This window comes from Amblyomma maculatum, chromosome 8, assembly GCF_055883805.1.
Source record: "Amblyomma maculatum isolate TAMU_Amacu chromosome 8, ASM5588380v1, whole genome shotgun sequence".
NCBI lineage: Eukaryota > Metazoa > Arthropoda > Arachnida > Ixodida > Ixodidae > Amblyomma > Amblyomma maculatum.
The window spans coordinates 71,510,329-71,531,666 of NC_139351.1; the positions used below are offsets into that span (position 1 = coordinate 71,510,329).

Here is a 21,338-nt window from a genome sequence, read left to right on the forward strand (position 1 = left end):
TAATCAAATCGCGCATTTGAATCTGATTGCTTCCTCCCGCGTAGTCCGCTTGGGTGTTCCTTTTGTACTATGCGCAGAACACGCGTTCATTGCATTCATTGAGTTTCTCAAATTTCAGCATAGTCGCATAATATCATTTGTTCTTTTTGTCTACTGGCCCACTTTTTACTGTGAGTGCTTGTATGCATATAGTAAGCACGGATGCCTCAAGCTCTTGATGCAGCTTTTCCTGACTTTCCTCACAACTTGGTTGCGAAATAAACTTTGACCATAGACCAACATAATGGTTTATGCGTCCTAAATATATCATGAAACAATTGTAAGCGACCTGGAGAATTCCGCGTTCATACCTGAAGGCAGAGGCGAGGCGACGTTACAGGTAGCGACAGGAGGACTTCGAGATATAGCAGTGGTCTAGCAGTCATGTTGTAGTTGTTGCCCTCATAAAAATGGCGCATGCCCACATGGGGGATTGGCAATCACCAGGCGGTGATTACAGATTCGTAGACTGCATGCAGCAGGAATGAGAAATGCACGTGACACTCAGTTTCAGTTACAGAAATGATTCTCGCGCATCAGGATCAAACGTCTTTCTGCTCTGCGTGAAATGAGTGCACTACACAGTAATTACTATGGTTATAAAAACTGAAATAGTGTTTGGCATTTATTTAATCACTCCTCACTGCACGGTAAAACTATTTATTCTGGCTATGTTAGCAGTCAAGGTATTGGCCATTAAAGGTGAAGTTTAGCCTCTTACTCTCAAATTGTACACGCTGAAGTGCCTGAAAAAATGAAGAACACATATCGAGACTTCTCTCCGACCCACCCTGTGCAGCCCACTTCATCTGACCACGCCAATCAGGATGCAAGCACAGATTTCTGCTCATCATCATCATCAGCCTGATCATACCCACTGCAGGGCGAAGGCCTCTCCCATATTTCTCCACTTAATCCGGTTCTGTGCTAGCTGCATCCACTTGACCCCTGCGAACTTCTTAATCTCATCCGCCCACCTAACTTTCTGCCGCCTCCTGCTACGCTTTCCTTCCCTTGGAATCCAGTTTGTTACCCTAAGCGACCATCGGTTATCCTCTCTTCGCACTACATGTCCTGCCCATGTCCATTTCTTTCCTACTATTCATCCTGTACAATTTCCTTGCATGAGATCAAGGTTATGAACATCATTTCAAGGCCCTTTTAACTGGACTAAAGCTAGGTGACAGTAGACATCGGAACAAAACCGCGTAGAGGCAATGAGACAACACAGTAGGGGAGGAAATTTTCCTGCTGTTTCTGCAGTTTTCTCCCTTGCGATGTTCCATCAGCTCGCCTACAAATAAGCTCTTTTTAGACGGCAGACATATTCCAAAGAGCTGCCTGTGATAACAACTTATGCCGAACTGGCGGCTAAGCTTTGCAAGGCAAGTAAGACGCGTAGTACTTTTGATGTGTTGCGACTTAGCGACACTGGGTGGAAGCAAACCTTGGAGGTTTGCTTCATAGTCTAGTTTTTTATCATTCAGTTAGCCATAAGTCATAGTGTTTTCATCTGTGCAGAAGCACCTGAGGAGAGCATGGCCGCCATCGGAAAGGCCTTCAAAGAGAACTCCAACCAGGAACGTAAGCGAAGCACAGGTTCACCGACCTGGACTCCTGCTATGAATTCGGGGAAGGGTGACGTTGCAGAGCGGGTCACAAGAGTGCGGCCGGCGGTCGTTCGATGTGGTCATATGATAGTGGCAGAGAAGAAGTTTGCGATTCGTATCACTGTCTCATACACGGCAAATACCCTTGAAAAGGCTTGAAGTATTACAAAAATGCACTTCTCTATATTCATGAGTCGCAAGAGAACAAACTGGCAGCGATGGCATCTAACGCAGGATCCATGCTCGGTGCCTTTCATGAGTCACTCGAGGAAGTGAGTGGATGAGGATTGTCACTCGTATTCGCAAATGTAGTGTTCTAGTGATTGCGGATCCATCTATGACCTATAGTGAAATCATCTGTCTCAAGCTGACACGTTTAATGTGTGGCAGACGCGCATTATCGAAAGAGCTGATTTCTAAAGAGTGCGCAGGTTTTTTAGCGTAATTGAGAGTATACAATGGGTATGAATGCCAGGAGAGGTTTTTGTAAGCGAGAAAAAAAAATTAGAAATCGATGAGAGGATCACTATGAGACTGTTGTATTTATTCTAACACCTATCGGTTTAATGAGAGAGCTAGCGTGTACAATATGGAGTCCTTACTGAAAAGCATCTCCAAGTAGCATAATGAAACATAGTGTTTTCACAGATGGCACGTTAAGCAGAGGGGAATTACCAAAACTGGAAATAATACCACAAGTAGATAACTTGTCATTTTTTGTCGTTTTCTGCCGCCAAACGTTTAGCGTTATGATTCGAAGAATTTGCTTGCGATTCCTTACACATCAAGCATGCAAAGCTTGGGCGTGTAAGCATTTCGTACGGAGGAATGAGACAAAACCTGCATTAACTCTATCTCTGTCTTACAGAAAACGGACCAATCACATACTCAGGCAAGTAAACGTGTAGTTTCAACATACGGACGCTTCAAACCCAGGTCATTGTGCGTTTACCATGCTCAGTACTTTAGTTTAACTTCGCAGTTTATTCCTGCGATTCAGTTTACAACAATATTTCTCAATACCCGTTTCTTATGGCTCATTTTGTGTTTTTGAATGGGAGCCAACTGCACCACACGTGTAAAAAATGCCAGGTTCCAGGTCGAGTCGTTTTCTACCAGACCGGATGAACTTGACATATGCAAGTATTATACGGCAATAAATATCTGTCCCTACCTCCTAAAGAATACACGAAAACGACTTTTTGAATACTGTATAACGTTTTCTGGGATTGTCTCTGCCATTCAATTCGTTTTTATTATTATTTTACATGTAATTCTAATTTATCTGCACTGCATGCTGCGTTCTGAATCCACTCTGAGCAGAGGCACATTTTCATACTGTGAAGTTAGCGGTCGTCACCAATGTCTTTTACGGGCAGTATATAGGTTTGCTACATCAATTTGCCAGAGACTACTACAGCAGAGTTGTATTGTAATCACAAACGAGTTAAAGTGTTCTACGACAAAAATGACTATTTAGCAATCTACAAACCGGCGACAGAGGACGCCACAAGGCTGTGCGTATGCCTATATACAAAAAGGCCAAGTAGAAAGAGTGATGTAAAGCAATAGAATGACCGCACAACTAGAATACTAGCAGTTATCAGGCCGAATATATATTTTGGCTAATACTTTCAGTACCTTTCAGTATAAATTGTTCAAGCTTTGTTACGGGTTTAGAAAAATGTTTATACAAGGGCATTGATGCTTGCATAACATAAAATCGGCTCCTTCAAAGCACAGTAATATTTCACGTGGCTAACTTTCCAGCCTACCTTTCAACTAGCCTTTCGAACAATATGGCTTCTTTTCATGTGAATCATTTTCCTATTGATTCTATTTCCTCTTCGCTGTTCGTCGCAGAGTGTCGTCACTGATACCATTAAGGCATATAGTACTTGATATCTGTACGCCTTGTCACGAGATACGGCAGTTGGAATGGACTTTGATGGGAGGGAGGGGTGGGGGGGGGGGGGGGGGTGCCGAATTAACTAGTAAAGGAGCCTTTACAGAATATGTTTTGGTCCGAAACAGATGTCTGAAATGTGGAGAGCCGCTCTGGCGCTGATCGATGATTGCGGTGTAACAGCGCGCCTTCCATCATTCGGTGGTGTTGATTCGAGTAGCCGGGCATTAAATCATTAAAATATTGCCGACGATTACATTACTTCCTAACGCGAAATTTCAGCGCAGCTCATCAGCTGTTTCAGCTTTTCGATAGTTGAGGTATGCGTTCCAGCTCGGGCGGTGCGCACTTCTATTATTATCACATATCAAGATCCGCCGCCACCCCGATGCTCTGATTGCCGCTGCACAGGAATGACATTAAAGGAGGAGCGAAGAGAGCAATTAAGTTATCGGGAAGTCGCGGGAGGCGGCGCGTGAGCCCATAGGAACGTTGTGAGACGAAGAGATAGCAGCGACTGACTGATGCCGCTGACGCCGCTTGCGGGTCAAGTCAGCGTGGCTCTGCGCTTCGGCTTGGGATGCACGCATCGGGATCCGCTGCCGAGGCGGCGCTTCAGCAACCGGAGAACACCGTCTCCGCCATGCAGGAATTAGAGGGGGTACACTCCGCGGCGAATGGTGGCGGCGGGAGCGCGCGCAGCAGTCAAGAACGCGTACGGTCGCTGCCATGAATAAAAGGGAGGGGGGTACACGCAGCGGCGAACGGTGGCGGCAGGAGTGCGCGGAGCCATCAGAAAACACGCGCGCTCGCCGCCACAGAGGAACAGAGAGGTGGGGGGGGGGGGCACACGCAGCGGCGAACGGTGGCGGCAGGAGCGCGCGCTGCCCTGGCTGCGGAGCTGGTTACGAGGGACGACGGCGACGACGACGCGAAACGCAGGAACGGGCGCTTAAAAGCTGCGCTTTAAGACCTATCAGATTGCGTAGGCGTACCAATCATTTCTTCATTAAGTAGTAGCCACTAGCGGCGTTTTATTTTTCCAGTCAGGCCACGTAGGTGGTCGATCGAACTTCTCGGGGGCGTTCGAGCCGATGATCTTGCAACTCACGCAGCGCAAGCTGCAAGCGCGTGTGCATGGCTGAGCAGCTTGACTGTGCAGTCTGACCTGTGCAGTTTGACACATCGCTGACAGTGTGACCGCGTGCCAACCACAGTGCTCGTGTAAAGTGTGATTGACCCGATTAACCACTAAATACTCAGCGGCCGCACCTAAACACAGTTGTGTACAAGATGTGGCTGAAATATGGAGCAGTTAACTCCGGTTGCCAGATTATAAGTTAATGGCCGCAAATAAAAGTGTCATTCCGCATTCGACTTCGCATCCTAGAGCTTTAAACGTTCCCGTTGCTGTCATTGCTGGTTCTTCACGTTTAAAACGCTCCACGTTCTACCTACACCAAACAAGAGGTGTCTCCTTGGCGCGCGCACAGCATCGACCAACTTTAACCTGCTGTGCCAGTTCTCGCCGCGCTACCGGGCAGGCATCTATCCGTACGGTGTGTGCACGCACTTCATCTACGCCAGCGTGCCCAACCGCGCGGGAACCGACTCCCCGGACGTCCTCTACAGCTACGACCAAGGTACGCGGAGATGCGCATAGCCACGCTGCATGTAGCGCTTGCTCATTTTTAAAGCTAACCAATAACTCGTACCGATCGTGTTCATCATCAGCAGCCGGCCGGTACCCAATGTAGAGTGAAGGCCTGCCCCAATTATTTCACCAATTAACCCGTTGATGAGCTCGCTCAATAAACTTGCCTCCTGCAAAGCACTTAATCTCCTCCGTCCACCTACTGTTTTGATACCTTCCCTTAAAATCCAAATAAGTATCCTTTGCGAACATCGGTCATCCTGTCTTCGCACTACATATTCTGTCCGAGCTCATTTCTCTTAGACTAGAGTCTCTTGACTCTAACTCGAGTTACATCTCTGAGCCACTCTGCGCGATTCACATCTCTTTAAGTTACACCTACCATTTTCCCTGCCATAGCTTCCCATCTGTCTTCCCACTTTTCAAGTTTCTAAAGATTTCATAACCACGTCCTTCGTAACAGCGGAACGCCTGACTGCCCTTCAGCACTGAAAATTAGTAATGATATTAGTAACGATATGATGATTAGTAATGACATTGCCCTCGTTGTCCTTCAGTGCATACATCTGATTTTTGCATATGCCCAGTTTCCTCTACACCGATTTCAGGCTACGACCATTCCGTTAGAGCATGCTCAATTTTCTCCATGTTATACTTCTTTATGTCGGCCACTTTACGTTTATCAGCTCCGATATCTTTGTCAGTCCTATCCCGTCTTTTGGGTAGGAGGCTTTCATACTTTGGCGTTTCTTGATCAAATATTTTTGTCTCCTTAGATAGGTTACCAATATTTTCTCTAATTATCCTACCGCCTACATCTACCGCGTACTCCGTAATGATATCTTTGGAGCTATCGTTTATTGCTTCTATGTGGCTTCCTCGGTTAGTGCTGAATATCTTTTCTGCATCGCTATCCTAAATTCTTCTGTTTACCACTAATTAGTTGATTGTCTTCTTCCTCACTAATCTGCTCCGTTCAAGCTTCTTCAAATCCAGATTAATTCGAGAGCTTACCATCCTGCGGTCACTGCTTCGAACCTTTTCGCTTACCTTTACATCTTGCATAATTCCAGGGTTAGAACACTGTATGAAGTCAATATCATTCTTAGTCTCCCCGTTAGGTTAGGGATTATCCACGCCCACTCTCTGTTATTCCGTTTGCGGAAGAAGATATTCATGACTCGTAGGTTATTGCGTTCAGAGAACTTACCTAATAACTCCTCGCTGCTATTCCTTCACCAAACTCCATATTTACTCACTGCCTGGTGTCCATCTTCCTTTCTTCCTACCTTGGCATTGAAGATGCCCATCAGTACAGTATACTGTGTTTTTACTTTCCGTGAACAATTGCCGCTTCTACACCTTCGATTGTAGAAGCCTTCCACTGCCTGGTCATCATGACTGCATGTTCCGCGTAGGCCTGTACAACCTTCAGCTTATAACTCTTATAAAGCTTAATTGCGATGCATGCCACCCTCTCATTAACACTACAGAACGTTTCTGGATTATCATGCGATATGCTTATTGACAAGGAACCCTGGCTACTCCTAGTTATCGCTTCTCCGGTGAACCTCAATAACATAATACATGCCCGCCCCTTAGTAGACTATGTGCCTCATGCCTCCTAACCACACTAAGCCCCAGACATCCAATTTCATGCAATTAAGTTCCTCTAAGAGTACTGCTGACTAGTTTCACTAGCTAAGCCTCTAGCAATAAACGTTGTGAGGGCGGCCCTTCGGGAGCCAGAAATTCTTAGCATCCTCTGTTGCGTCATAGGTCTGACCGCCGCCATGATCAGTTTCTCCACAGCCGCCTGAGACCGGGAGGTTTAATAGAGTATTCATAGGAGGTTGTAGCGATTACGGCGTCAAGGTAGCCATATATCCTGTTCGGGTAGGGAGTGTGTTTCCGTAGATGATTACCGGCATCAGGTCGCACCCCAAACCTGTTATTGCAATTCCATCGACATGCTGATTTTTTTTTTTTTTTTAATCCGGTCGAGCATTGCGTGGAAACGAGAGTCAAACCGCTGTCCCCTTGCACTCGGGGCGGATCCCCTACTTATATGCCACCGCTATAGGTTCTAGATTACGGTTGTCAATTCTAGGGTGCGGCGATGATTTTGCGGCTGAACGACCTCGACTCGCTATCGCTTAAAATGTTATTTTGCCTATGTGCCAAGCAACATTCCTGTTCTAATACGACATCGGACCTCGTATACGGGACAGGAAAAAGAAAGCTGGAACTTCTGAAGAGGCGCAAGGCGTGTTTTGTGAGCGCTGTTTCAAATTATAACCGCGACAGTGTTAAATTATCAGTTTTCTAGAGGTTTTGGCGCGGGCATTGCTAGCAAAAATTCACAGACATGCCTCTGGCGGGTGATTGTTTGTGGCTGTCATGGCCGGGCGATGACTGGTTGACTAGCGTCATGTGGCCTAATGGCATCGCCTAATCGGCAGGAGCTGCCAGTTTGAGCCTGTTCGGTCAGAGGGTATGACGAGATCAGAATCAGCCTTCCAAGACACTTGCATTCCAAGTCGGACAAACTACCCCTAGCCCACCGAAGCACGTTCGTACAACTTCATTAAGGTCTATGTTAAGCAGTATGTGTGGGATATCAGAAATATAAATTAAGTGGTTAGTAATTACGCAAGTAGCAAAGGTGCAGTAGACAAACATCCGCAGGTAGAGTTGGCAAACGGGAGAGATTAACTCTCTCGCTCCATGCCTTTAAAAGCAGAGCATAAGTGTCCCCCCCCCCCCCGCCCCCCCCTTCCCCCCCCCCCGCCCGCTTTATTTTTTGTCTCATCTGGCGAAACACCTCCGGCAGAGAGTGCTTGGAAACCTCCAATTATTCAGGCACGTTTCACAGTTTTCAGTTAGTGAAACTCTTCTTGTAGTTATAGAAACCCTGTTTACATGAACCCGACTGTGGGCGCTAAGCTGACGAGTCGAGTTGAGTGGACTCGACTCTACCGGGCTTACTTCAACCCAACCTGACAAGGCACCGACGAGCGGCGATTACGGCGGCGCCTTGCATCGAGGCGAAGAACTTGCAGACGGCACCCGATTCCGGCGTTTTCCCCCGCACATTTTTAGCGTTTTCTGTACTGTTTTCTCCTCCCACTGTACCCCGCGCTCGAGGAAGCATGTACATGCTCTCGGGGAGCGCGTTTAGATGCTTCCTGCAGTGGAGTCTAGTCGAGTTAACCCACCCCTGCGCCGGAGTTGACTCAACTTGACCCCTCGACTTCTCGACCCGGCAGCGTTTACATGAACCCTGTAACAGGTTTTCGAAGGAAAACTCTACTCCACCCGCTCCTGTCGGGACCACGTAAATGCCGCAAGAGACCTTGTTGCCCCCTGTGAAAAGTCTGTCTTTCAAGCGAAAAATTTCCTTCCGTCGAAGTGCATAGAAGTAGGTCATCTGTAAGCGGGAACAACCCTGGTGCTCAGGGTTCTGGAACGAACACAAAGTACCAGGAAGCTTTGCAAGGAATATCCCTTCTCGCGCACTATGAGAGTTTTCTACATCCATGATCTTGCTACTGTCATTGAGCGAGAGGTTCATCATCATCATCATCATCATCAGCCTGGCTATACCCACTGCAGGGCGAAGGCCTCTCCCATATTTCTCCACTTAACCCGGTTCTGTGCTAGCTGCATCCACTTGACCCCTGCGAACTTCTTAATCTCATCTGCCCACCTAACTTTCTGCCGCTCCCTGCTACGCTTTCCTTCCCTTGGAATCCAGTTTGTTACCCTCAGCGACCATCGGTTATCCTCTCTTCGCACTACATGTTCTGCCCATGTCCATTTCTTCTTAATTTCCACTAGAATGTCGGTAACTTGAGTCATTTCTCTGACCCACTCTGCACGCTTCCTATCTCTTAATGTTACCCCTACCATTTCTCGTTCCATAGCCCTCTGGGTTGTCCTCAACTTAAGTAGAACTCTCTTGGTTAGCCTCCACGTTTCAGCGCCATAGGTGAGTACAGGTAAGATGCAACTGTTGTATACTTTCCTCTTGAGCGATACCGGTAAGCTGCTAGTCATAATCTGCAGTGCTTGCCAAATGCGCTCCATCCCAATCTTATTCTTCTTGTTATTTCCTTTTCATGGTCCGGATCTGCGGTTACTATCTGTCCTAAGTAGACATATTCGCCTACTACTTCCAATACTTCGCTACCTAATGTAAACTGCTGTTCCTTCCCGAGGCTGTTGAACATTACCTTTGTCTTCTGCATAATGGTTTTCAAGCCTACCTTTCTACTTTTCCTGTCTAGGTCATCAATCATTATTTGTAGTTCATCTCCCGAGTTGCTTAGCAAGGCAATGTCATCAGCAAATCGCAGATTACTGAGGTATTCTCCATCTACCCTTATCCCTAACTGCTCCCATTCCAAGTCTCTGAATACTTCCTCTAAACAAGCTGTGAATAGTACTGGGGAGATTGTGTCTCCTTGCCTAACACCTTTCTTTATGGGAATTTTGTTACTTTCTTTATGCAGAACTATGGTTGCTGTGCAGCCGCTATATATATCTTCCAGCACTTTCACGTATGGCTCGTCTACCCCCTGATTTCGCAATGCCTGCATCACCGCCGAGGTTTCAACTGAGTCAAATGCTTTTTCGTAATCAATGAATGCTATGTATAAGCGCTGGTTATATTCCGAGCATTTTTCTATCACCTGATTGATGGTATGGATATGATCGATGGTAGAGTACCGTTTCCGAAACCCTGCTTGATCCTTTGCTTGATTGGAGTCTAAGGTTGTCCTGATTCTATTAGCGATTACCTTAGTAAATACCTTATACGTAACAGACAGTAAGCTGATTGGTCTGTAATTTTTAAGGTCCTTAGAGTCCCCTTTCTTATGAATGCGGATAATGTTTGCATTCTTCCATGGTTCCGGTACCGTCGATGACACCAGGCACTGCGTATACAAGGTGGCCAGTTTTTCTAACACGATATCCCCCCCGTCCTTCAGCAAGTCCGTAGTTATCTGATCCTCTCCAGCTGATTTCCCCCTTTTAATAGTTTCTAATGCTTTCTTGACCTCGTCCTTCGTCACTGGTGGAACGTCTGAATGTTTTTCCCTACCGCCAATCTCATTACGGTCCTGACTACTTTGGCTACTGTAGAGATTTGTATAGAACTCCTCGGCTACTTTGACTATCTTATCCATATTCATGATGACGTTGCCCGCCTTGTCCCTTATCGCATACATCTGGTTTTTGCCTATGCCCAATTTCTTCTTTACCGCTTTAAGGCTTCCCCCGTTCTTTACAGCATGCTCAATTTTCTCCATGTTATACTTCCTTATATCGGCCACCTTGCGCTTATTGATTAGCTTTGATATCTCGGCCAATTCGATCAGGTCTGTTGGATTGGAAGCTTTCAGCGAGAGGTTCAACGAGTGTTTATTCAATTGAGCAATATGAAATGTTAACTGATCAGAAGAACGTCGGCAGAACACGTCAATATCATCTTAAGAATTCGAGTCGGACTCCGAAGGCAGTTTAAAGGCTCCCTGAAATAAGGACTGACAGCAAATATTTAATGCAAATGGTTGGCGCGACGGGTTTATTTCCGATGGCGCCCTGCAAGCGTACTCAACAGGCCATGATGAACCAGACATTTTTCTCTGAGCGGACTTTCCGGCAGGCAGTTATGAATTTCTGGGCTTTGAGCAAATAACTGTTTTCTTGGAAACATAAAGATGGGTCTGTGGTTTCTTGGCTATAAAGGAAGAATTGCTTGTTTGAACGCCAAACTTACAAAGGGAAGGTGGCATATTCTTGTGAATGAAAATATTTTTTGTCCCCAAGGTGTTTTGAGCCAGCTCTAAACCGTTCCTAAAAGACAAGGTTTTCTCTTAAGAACAACTTAAGACCTGTTAATCACCCACCTACCTTACCATGAATATGCAATGCACTCTTTGTTTCCGGTGCGAACTTGTACATACAGCTCATAACTTCTTGACTTCTGGCGCTTTACCGCTGTCTTGCGCAGCGGCCTTCAAGAAGTTCCTCCACGTTCGCGACACTGCGGCCGACGTGGTCTTGCTTCTTTCGGTGGACCTAGAGGCGATGCTGCGCACCGGCTGGGCCCCGAAGCGGCTGGCCTCCGACGCACGTATATGGCTCGACCGCAGTGGCGTAGACGGGCTGCACGTGATGGGGCTCGACATCTTACCGAGGAATGCACAGAACATCACGGAGATTGTCACGGTTCGTATGCGCCTCTGTGGCCTTTTTCGTTCTTTGGTAACCCGCCGAAAATGAAGGGAAACGCGGTTAGAAAGGGACCGCGAATGAGCTATAACAGAAAAAAAAAACGACGTCGCATAGAATAATAATCTATGCAGAATAGTGCTTGTGACTCTTTCGCGCACATTGTTTTTTTATCGTTCCTCACTGTATCTTGCTACCATGCACACACGCTTGCAATGGCTCTTGTCGATTGGATTGGATTGGTAAAACGTTTATTCGGGGCCTGCAGTAGAACGCGCGCTCTGGACGGGGCCTACGCCGTCCTCTAGGTACCGGCCGCGCGGCCTGAGTCCCCGCTCGCCGTGGCCGGCTCGCTGGTTCCCTGCCGGCCCAGCGCCTTGATGACCTGCTGGACGGCCCAGAGTTGTTCCTCTTGATTGTCGCTCCCTACGGCTGCTTCCAGTCGCGGCGGGATACTCCCAGACTTAGCTTCTTCCTGGTACTTGCTACAATTCCACAGCATGTGTGCGAAGCCGGCCGTCTCCGTTCGGCAGACTCTGCATTTGTCTGTCGGGTGCGTCTCGGGATGCATTCTATGCATCAGCTACGGCTGGGGAGTGAGCCCGTCTGTAGCTGTCTGAATAAAACGGCGTGCTCTCGACTGAGCCCCGAGCAAGGGGGTGGAAGAGTTCTGCGAGCTAGGCGGAACACCTCTACCACGAAGCTTACAAGTCTTTGTTGCTTTCTACAGCTGCCGGCACGCGCAGGACCCCCGCGGACCGGCGCACTCTTATGCAGGTTCGGAGAACGCTGAGCTGGATGAACCTTTCCAGCTCCACGATCTGCGGGCGGCCCTGGCGAAAATGAAACGTGGCACAGCCCCGGGTCGGGACAAAATTACAGTCAAATTACTAGCTAACTTACCCGACCCGGCCTACCAGTCCTTATTGGATTACATCAATTCAACTTGGCTTGGGGACGCGCCACTCCCCATCGATTGGAAGACTGCTCTGGTCACTTTCATTCCAAAAGCTGGCAAGGCTATCAACACGGACAACCTTCGCCCCATCTCTCTAACCTCGTGTACGGGCAAACTAATGGAGACGATGGTGCGTGACAGGTTGTCCGAGTTCATAAATCAACACATCTTCGCAGACTCCATGGATTTCGCCCGTACAGGTCCGCACAGGATGTTTTGCTACAACTTAATCGGAACGTTCTTGACCCGGTCGAATAACCTCACAACGACAGGGTCATACTCGCCTTAGACTTGAAAGGAGCCTTCGACAATGTTACTCATGAGGTAATACTCATATTTCACAAACAGGTTGCGGACGCAACGCGTTCAGATACATTCGGCAATTTTTGACAGATCGCCAATCCTACATTAAAATCCAGGACACCGAACATGGCCCGTTCCAAATTGGAACCAGAGGAACACCACAGGGTGCAGTGCTGTCTCCTCTCTTATTCAGTCTGGCTATGATGCACCTGCCGGCCCAGTTGGGTGCTGTCGCTGGTGTGCAGCATGCGCTGTATGCCGATGACATCACCCTGTGGGCCACGCAAGGTTCTCTTGGAGATATTGAGGCCAACCTGCAGCAAGCGGCAACCATAGCGCACCGTTATGCTCGCCGCTGCGGCCTTCAATGCTCCCCTAAAAAATCTGAATTTGTACACATACGCCCCTCACCAAAGTGTACGGCCAAAATTGAGCTCTTTTTAGAGACAGGATCAATTCCTGAACGCAAAGAAGTCCGGGTATTAGGGCTCTTCATTCATCAACATAGACGGTCGGACACTACCTTGGCGAAACTCCGTAAGGTGGGGGACGAGGTGAGCCGCATGGTCCGCCGGGTTTCTAACAAACGTGGGAGGCGGAGGAGGAGGAGGAGGAAAAACATTTATTATGTAAACTTCCTTTTCTTCCTGAGTGGAGCCCTCAGTCCAGGGCTCCATGTGCCGCCTCAATCCTGCAGGCCCGCCAGAACAGCTGTCGCTGGTCTTGCGGGTTGGTGCTGATGAAGCGGTCTCAGAAAGAAATAAATACACGTCAGTCCATAAGCCCATGGGCCACGGCAATCCTCTAGGCCCGCTCGATTAGCCGGCGTTGTTCGGCCAGCTCCGTGCGCGACAAGGCATCTTCCCAAGATGAGAGGGTAGGGTGAGGTACAGGTGGAATGCCACCGGGTGGCTTTGGGCAGGCCCAAACAGAATGGTATAGTGTAGGTCGGTGTTGTTGGCAGGTGGGGCATTTATCTGGGTAGCGGGTGGGGAAGAACAAATGTTTGTGGTACAAATTTGTATAGGTGTGAGTCTGCAGTTGTCGCCATGCCACAGCTTCGGCCTTGGTGAGTGTTGGGTGCGGCGGTGGCAGAGTTCTTCTTGCGGTGCAAAGACGCCTTGCGGCTGGCGCATGCATTCGTGACCAGTCGAAATTTGTATTCGACTCCTTACCTCCACCTTCGGAAACAAGACGAGGATGCACTCGAAGTCGTCCTGCGCAAAATTTTTAAGAGAGCCCTCGACCTCCCCGTGAACACTTCCAACCAGCGTCTACTGGGCCTGGGCATGGTGAATACGTTCCGGGAGATCCGAGAGGCTTACTTAACCAACCAATACACACGTCTTTCTAAGATACTGTCGGGTCGCCGCCTTCTTGCCCGGCTACACATCCAACATACCACCCTTATGGAAGATTGTGTACACCTCCCTTTCGAGTGGAGATGCGCCCTCCACGTACGCCCTCTTCCTAAAAACATGACATATGAAGACCACAAGGGCCAGGCGCCTGGCGCGGGCGGAAGCCCTGGGCCGCCATTATGGGTCGAAACCCGCCATTTACTACGTGGACGCCTCCGGCCCTCACCATGGGGGATGGTACACGGCCGCAGTGGTCCACCAGTCTAAAACTGTTAACGGGCTTACATTTCGCGCCCGTGACATAACCCACGCGGAGGAAGTTGTCATTGCTCTGGCAGCTACCCACACTGATTCTAAAACAATTATCTCCGACTCGCGAGGGGCCTGTCGGAACGTCGAGCAAGGCTGGGCGCCATACTTAGCCTACCGACTACTTCGAAATTGCACCTACGCCGGGGACCCCGCTTACCGGAAAATAGTATGGGCTCCTGCTCATATGGGTCTCGAGGGGAATGAGGCAGCCGACGCCGCCGCCCGCGCGCTCTCTTTCCGGGCTTCCCATCTCGACCCCCTAGATCAGGATCTCAAATTCGAACCCGCGTATTCTTTTAAGGACATTGTTCTTTATTATCAATCCTGTCATAGCCTTTACCCTCGCCCGAGTAAAGGTCTATCTAAGACGGAGGAGCGGCTTCTACTCCGTCTTTATACCAACACTCTGCTGTGCCCGGCAGCACTAAAACATTTTAATCTCTCCTTCACGGGCAGTTGTCCGCACTGTGTGGAGACGTCTTCGGACATCTACCACATGGTGTGGGCTTGCCCATCCAACCCAGCTATTCCTCCCCACCCCAACCCCACTCGGGAGGACTGGGAGGCGACCCTGCTCAGCTGCTATGACCTGCAGGCCCAAAAGGCCTTGGTCGAGCGAGCCCGGGCAGCGGCCGACGCCACTGGGGTCCCGTACTAGGGACCCCACCCAGTATCTGTAAGGGCTGGATGTTCATAGATCCGGCCGATGCATACATCCACCCCTTTTAGATCAATAAACGTTTGTCACCACCACCACCACCACCCTGATCTCTGTGATCTTAACGCACGGACTGGTCTTGTGCTCTTTGCTTATTCATGCTTAGTGTCACAAAAAAGTCCCAGTCGGAAAAAACTACAGAAAATTTTCTGTTGTTACGACGGAATTTCTGCGGGGTTTTTGACGGGAAACCTGTTGCGAGAACAGAACTTTCTGTAGTAACGTTAGAAATTCATGTATTTACAACAGAAACGTGCTATAGAACTAGAGACAACAGAAGTATACTACAGAAAAACTAACGAACAACCGAAAAGTACTACAGAACTAAAGAAAAATCTGGCGTTTACGACGGAACATACAGAACTACAGAAAACAAATACTGTCGTATTTTTAACATGGTTCTGTACTTTTGCTCGACGGAGTATCAGTTTCATTGCAGTGAGAGGAGCTCCGAGATTAGTATGGAATGATTGGAGGGAAGAACTACTATTTCCACATTATTCCAGACCTTTCCAGTATCCTTAGCTGGATTCAGTTCAGTTCAGTCGTTCAGTCGTGTCCGACTCTTCGTGACCCTATAGATCATGTCACGCCACGCTTTCCAGTCTCTAACATCTTCCTAACATCACATTACTTCATCTGCAGCGCCTCGAGGATGCCATCTAACCATCGCGTTCGCTGCCTACCCCTTCTCCGGCGACCCTCAACCTTTCCAAACATTAAATCTTTCTCCAGCGACTCCTCTCTTCTCATCAGATGACCAAAGTATCTGAGCTTTAACTTTAGAATTTGACCCTCCAATGAGCAGTCAGGGCTTATGGTCAACAATATCGACTGATTTGATCTTCTGGCAGTCCAAGGAACTCTCAAAAGTCTCCGCCAGCACCACAATTCAAACGCGTCAATTCTTCGGCGGTCAGCCTTCTTCACACTCCAACTCTCGCATCCATACATCACAACTGGAAAGACCATAGCACGAGTTATACGGATCTTGGTTGACAGACTAATGTCTCTGCTCTTTACTAGGCGGTCAAGGCTAACCATGGCTCTCTTTCCCAGAAGCATGCGTCTCCTAATTTCATGGCTGCAGTCTCCTTCCGGTGTAATCTTGGAGCCAAAGAAGAGAAAATCTGTCACAGCTTCCACTTCTTGTCCCTTGATGCTCCAGGACTTGATAGGGCAAGACGCCATGATCTTTGTCTTTTTAATGTTCAATTTAAGCCCAAACTTCTCACTCTCTTCTTGTACGCGCATCAGAAGCCTCTTGAGTTCCACTTCACTTTCTGCCATTAAAGTCGTATCATCCGCATACCTAAGGTTATTGATACGTTTTCCAGCAATCTTCACTCCAGCTGAAGACTCGTCCAGACCGGCCTTCCTCATGATGCACTCTGCATATAGGTTAAATAGGCAGGGCGACAGTATGCAGCCTTGCCTCACTCCTTTCTCAATCTGAAACCAATCAGTAAGACCATGCCCAGTTCTGACTGTGGCCTCTTGCCCTTCATACAGATTCCTGAGGAGACAGATGAGGTGAATTGGAACTCCCATCTCTTGGAGAGCTTGCCACAATCTGCTGTGATCTACGCAGTCAAACGCTTTCGCATAATCAATACAGCAGAAGTAGATGGGTTTCTGGAACTCTCTTACTTTTTCCATGATCCAGCGAAAATTGGCAATTTGGTCTCTAGTTCACCTGCCCTTGCGAAACCCAGCTTGCACGTCTGGAAGCTCCCGATCCACATACTGCTGCAGCCTACCTTGGAGGATTTTCAACATCACCTTGCTAGCATGCGAAATAAGCGCGATCGTGCGGTAGTTGGAACAATCTTTGGCACTGCCTTTCTTTGGAATGGGGTTGTAAACCGACCTCCTCCAATCCTGTGGCTACTGCAGGATTAGCTGGATTACCTAGATGCTTTTGCGCCAACCTTAAATTTACCACTGCCGAATGCAGTGGGCATTTGTAGATCGATGACCGCCGAGTACTCTTGCTGCTATCGCCGCCGCCGATTAACTTAGTTCTTTTGTGGGCGCAAGTCAGTCCAATGAAAAGTTAATTCCAGGGCAGAGGCAGTGTCTTCATTTGTGGTTGTTGTTGTGGCTGTAGGAAGAAGGAAACGAAAATGCACGGGCCTGCTACTGGCCCTTTTGCTGAGCCACCTCCGCTGCCTCGTGCAGACAGAAGAGAAAATAGAGAAGAAAGAAAAAGAAGAGGGAGAGAAAGATGCGCACCGCAAAAACAGCCGTCGTCCACCACAGAAACGGTGGCGGGTGCAATGACGGCCTACAACAGATAAAAATTATGTGGCAGGCTAGCCCCATCAGGGGAAAAAATTTGTGGTGGTTGTTGTTGTGGTGGTAGTTGTAGGAAGAAGGAAAAGAAAATGAACGGGCCTGCTACTAGCTCTGTAGCTGAGCCACCTCCGCTGCCTCGTGCAGACAGAAAAGAAAATAGAGAAGAAAGAAAAAGAAGAGGGAGAGAAAGATGCGCACCGCAAAAACAGCCGTCGTCCACCACAGAAACGGTGGCGGGTGCAATGACGGCCTACAACAGATAAAAATTATGTGGCAGGCTAGCCCCATCAGGGGAAAACCTTTGTGGTGGTTGTTGTTGTGGTGGTAGTTGTAGGAAGAAGGAAAAGAAAATGAACGGGCCTGCTACTAGCTCTGTAGCTGAGCCACCTCCGCTGCCTCGTGCAGACAGAAGAGAAAATAGAGAAGAAAGAAAAAGAAGAGGGAGAGAAAGATGCGCACCGCAAAAACAGCCGTCGTCCACCACAGAAACGGTGGCGGGTGCAATGACGGCCTACAACAGATAAAAATTATGTGGCAGGCTAGCCCCATAAGGGGAAAACCTTTGTGGTGGTTGTTGTTGTGGTGGTAGTTGTAGGAAGAAGGAAAAGAAAATGAACGGGCCTGCTACTAGCTCTGTAGCTGAGCCACCTCCGCTGCCTCGTGCAGACAGAAGAGAAAATAGAGAAGAAAGAAAAAAAAGAGGGAGAGAAAGATGCGCACCGCAAAAACAGCCGTCGTCCACCACAGAAACGGTGGCGGGTGCAATGACGGCCTACAACAGATAAAAATTATGTGGCAGGCTAGCCCCATCAGGGGAAAACCTTTGTGGTGGTTGTTGTAGGAAGAAGGAAAAGAAAATGAACGGGCCTGCTACTAGCTCTGTAGCTGAGCCACCTCCGCTGCCTCGTGCAGACAGAAAAGAAAATAGAGAAGAAAGAAAAAGAAGAGGGAGAGAAAGATGCGCACCGCAAAAACAGCCGTCGTCCACCACAGAAACGGTGGCGGGTGCAATGACGGCCTACAACAGATAAAAATTATGTGGCAGGCTAGCCCCATCAGGGGAAAACCTTTGTGGTGGTTGTTGTTGTGGTGGTAGTTGTAGGAAGAAGGAAAAGAAAATGAACGGGCCTGCTACTAGCTCTGTAGCTGAGCCACCTCCGCTGCGTCGTGCAGACAGAAGAGAAAATAGAGAAGAAAGAAAAAGAAGAGGGAGAGAAAGATGCGCACCGCAAAAACAGCCGTCGTCCACCACAGAAACGGTGGCGGGTGCAATGACGGCCTACAACAGATAAAAATTATGTGGCAGGCTAGCCCCATCAGGGGAAAACCTTCGTGGTGGTTGTTGTTGTGGTGGTAGTTGTAGGAAGAAGGAAAAGAAAATGAACGGGCCTGCTACTAGCTCTGTAGCTGAGCCACCTCCGCTGCCTCGTGCAGACAGAAGAGAAAATAGAGAAGAGAGAAAAAGAAGAGGGAGAGAAAGATGCGCACCGCAAAAACAGCCGTCGTCCACCACAGAAACGGTGGCGGGTGCAATGACGGCCTACAACAGATAAAAATTATGTGGCAGGCTAGCCCCATCAGGGGAAAACCTTTGTGGGGGTTGTTGTTGTGGTGGTAGTTGTAGGAAGAAGGAAAAGAAAATGAACGGGCCTGCTACTAGCTCTGTAGCTGAGCCACCTCCGCTGCCTCGTGCAGACAGAAGAGAAAATAGAGAAGAAAGAAAAAGAAGAGGGAGAAAAAGATGCGCACCGCAAAAACAGCCGTCGTCCACCACAGAAACGGTGGCGGGTGCAATGACGGCCTACAACAGATAAAAATTATGTGGCAGGCTAGCCCCATCAGGGGAAAACCTTTGTGGTGGTTGTTGTTGTGGTGGTAGTTGTAAGAAGAAGGAAAAGAAAATGAACGGGCCTGCTACTAGCTCTGTAGCTGAGCCACCTCCGCTGCCTCGTGCAGACAGAAGAGAAAATAGAGAAGAAAGAAAAAGAAGAGGGAGAGAAAGATGCGCACCGCAAAAACAGCCGTCGTCCACCACAGAAACGGTGGCGGGTGCAATGACGGCCTACAACAGATAAAAATTATGTGGCAGGCTAGCCCCATCAGGGGAAAACCTTTGTGGTGGTTGTTGTTGTGGTGGTAGTTGTAGGAAGAAGGAAAAGAAAATGAACGGGCCTGCTACTAGCTCTGTAGCTGAGCCACCTCCGCTGCCTCGTGCAGACAGAAGAGAAAATAGAGAAGAAAGAAAAAGAAGAGGGAGAGAAAGATGCGCACCGCAAAAACAGCCGTCGTCCACCACAGAAACGGTGGCGGGTGCAATGACGGCCTACAACAGATAAAAATTATGTGGCAGGCTAGCCCCATCAGGGGAAAACCTTTGTGGTGGTTGTTGTTGTGGTGGTAGTTGTAGGAAGAAGGAAAAGAAAATGAACGGGCCTGCTACTAGCTCTGTAGCTGAGCCACCTCCGCTGCCTCGTGCAGACAGAAAAGAAAATAGAGAAGAAAGAAAAAGAAGAGGGAGAGAAAGATGCGCACCGCAAAAACAGCCGTCGTCCACCACAGAAACGGTGGCGGTGCAATGACGGCCTACAACAGATAAAAATTATGTGGCAGGCTAGCCCCATCAGGGGAAAACCTTTGTGGTGGTTGTTGTTGTGGTGGTAGTTGTAGGAAGAAGGAAAAGAAAATGAACGGGCCTGCTACTAGCTCTGTAGCTGAGCCACCTCCGCTGCCTCGTGCAGACAGAAGAGAAAATAGAGAAGAAAGAAAAAGAAGAGGGAGAGAAAGATGCGCACCGCAAAAACAGCCGTCGTCCACCACAGAAACGGTGGCGGGTGCAATGACGGCCTAAAACAGATAAAAATTATGTGGCAGGCTAGCCCCATAAGGGGAAAACCTTTGTGGTGGTTGTTGTTGTGGTGGTAGTTGTAGGAAGAAGGAAAAGAAAATGAACGGGCCTGCTACTAGCTCTGTAGCTGAGCCACCTCCGCTGCCTCGTGCAGACAGAAGAGAAAATAGAGAAGAAAGAAAAAAAAGAGGGAGAGAAAGATGCGCACCGCAAAAACAGCCGTCGTCCACCACAGAAACGGTGGCGGGTGCAATGACGGCCTACAACAGATAAAAATTATGTGGCAGGCTAGCCCCATCAGGGGAAAACCTTTGTGGTGGTTGTTGTAGGAAGAAGGAAAAGAAAATGAACGGGCCTGCTACTAGCTCTGTAGCTGAGCCACCTCCGCTGCCTCGTGCAGACAGAAAAGAAAATAGAGAAGAAAGAAAAAGAAGAGGGAGAGAAAGATGCGCACCGCAAAAACAGCCGTCGTCCACCACAGAAACGGTGGCGGGTGCAATGACGGCCTACAACAGATAAAAATTATGTGGCAGGCTAGCCCCATCAGGGGAAAACCTTTGTGGTGGTTGTTGTTGTGGTGGTAGTTGTAGGAAGAAGGAAAAGAAAATGAACGGGCCTGCTACTAGCTCTGTAGCTGAGCCACCTCCGCTGCCTCGTGCAGACAGAAGAGAAAATAGAGAAGAAAGAAAAAGAAGAGGGAGAGAAAGATGCGCACCGCAAAAACAGCCGTCGTCCACCACAGAAACGGTGGCGGGTGCAATGACGGCCTACAACAGATAAAAATTATGTGGCAGGCTAGCCCCATCAGGGGAAAACCTTTGTGGTGGTTGTTGTTGTGGTGGTAGTTGTAGGAAGAAGGAAAAGAAAATGAACGGGCCTGCTACTAGCTCTGTAGCTGAGCCACCTCCGCTGCCTCGTGCAGACAGTAGAGAAAATAGAGAAGAAAGAAAAAGAAGAGGGAGAGAAAGATGCGCACCGCAAAAACAGCCGTCGTCCACCACAGAAACGGTGGCGGGTGCAATGACGGCCTACAACAGATAAAAATTATGTGGCAGGCTAGCCCCATCAGGGGAAAACCTTTGTGGTGGTTGTTG

The 21,338-nt window shown here is 48.5% G+C and overlaps 1 protein-coding gene across 1 annotated transcript in view; it reads left to right on the plus strand.

The window, feature by feature from the left end:
• The first annotated feature begins 1,577 nt into the window (after nucleotides 1-1,577).
• Nucleotides 1,578-21,338, plus strand: part of LOC146181464 (putative chitinase 10) — a 55,181-nt gene continuing 35,420 nt past the window's right edge. Inside the window, exons 1-4 of the mRNA XM_084577889.1 lie at nucleotides 1,578-1,623; nucleotides 2,518-2,541; nucleotides 5,049-5,198; nucleotides 11,229-11,446. Of these exons, the coding sequence (XP_084434015.1) occupies nucleotides 1,578-1,623; nucleotides 2,518-2,541; nucleotides 5,049-5,198; nucleotides 11,229-11,446 (438 nt within the window). The remainder of the gene's footprint in view (nucleotides 1,624-2,517; nucleotides 2,542-5,048; nucleotides 5,199-11,228; nucleotides 11,447-21,338) is intronic.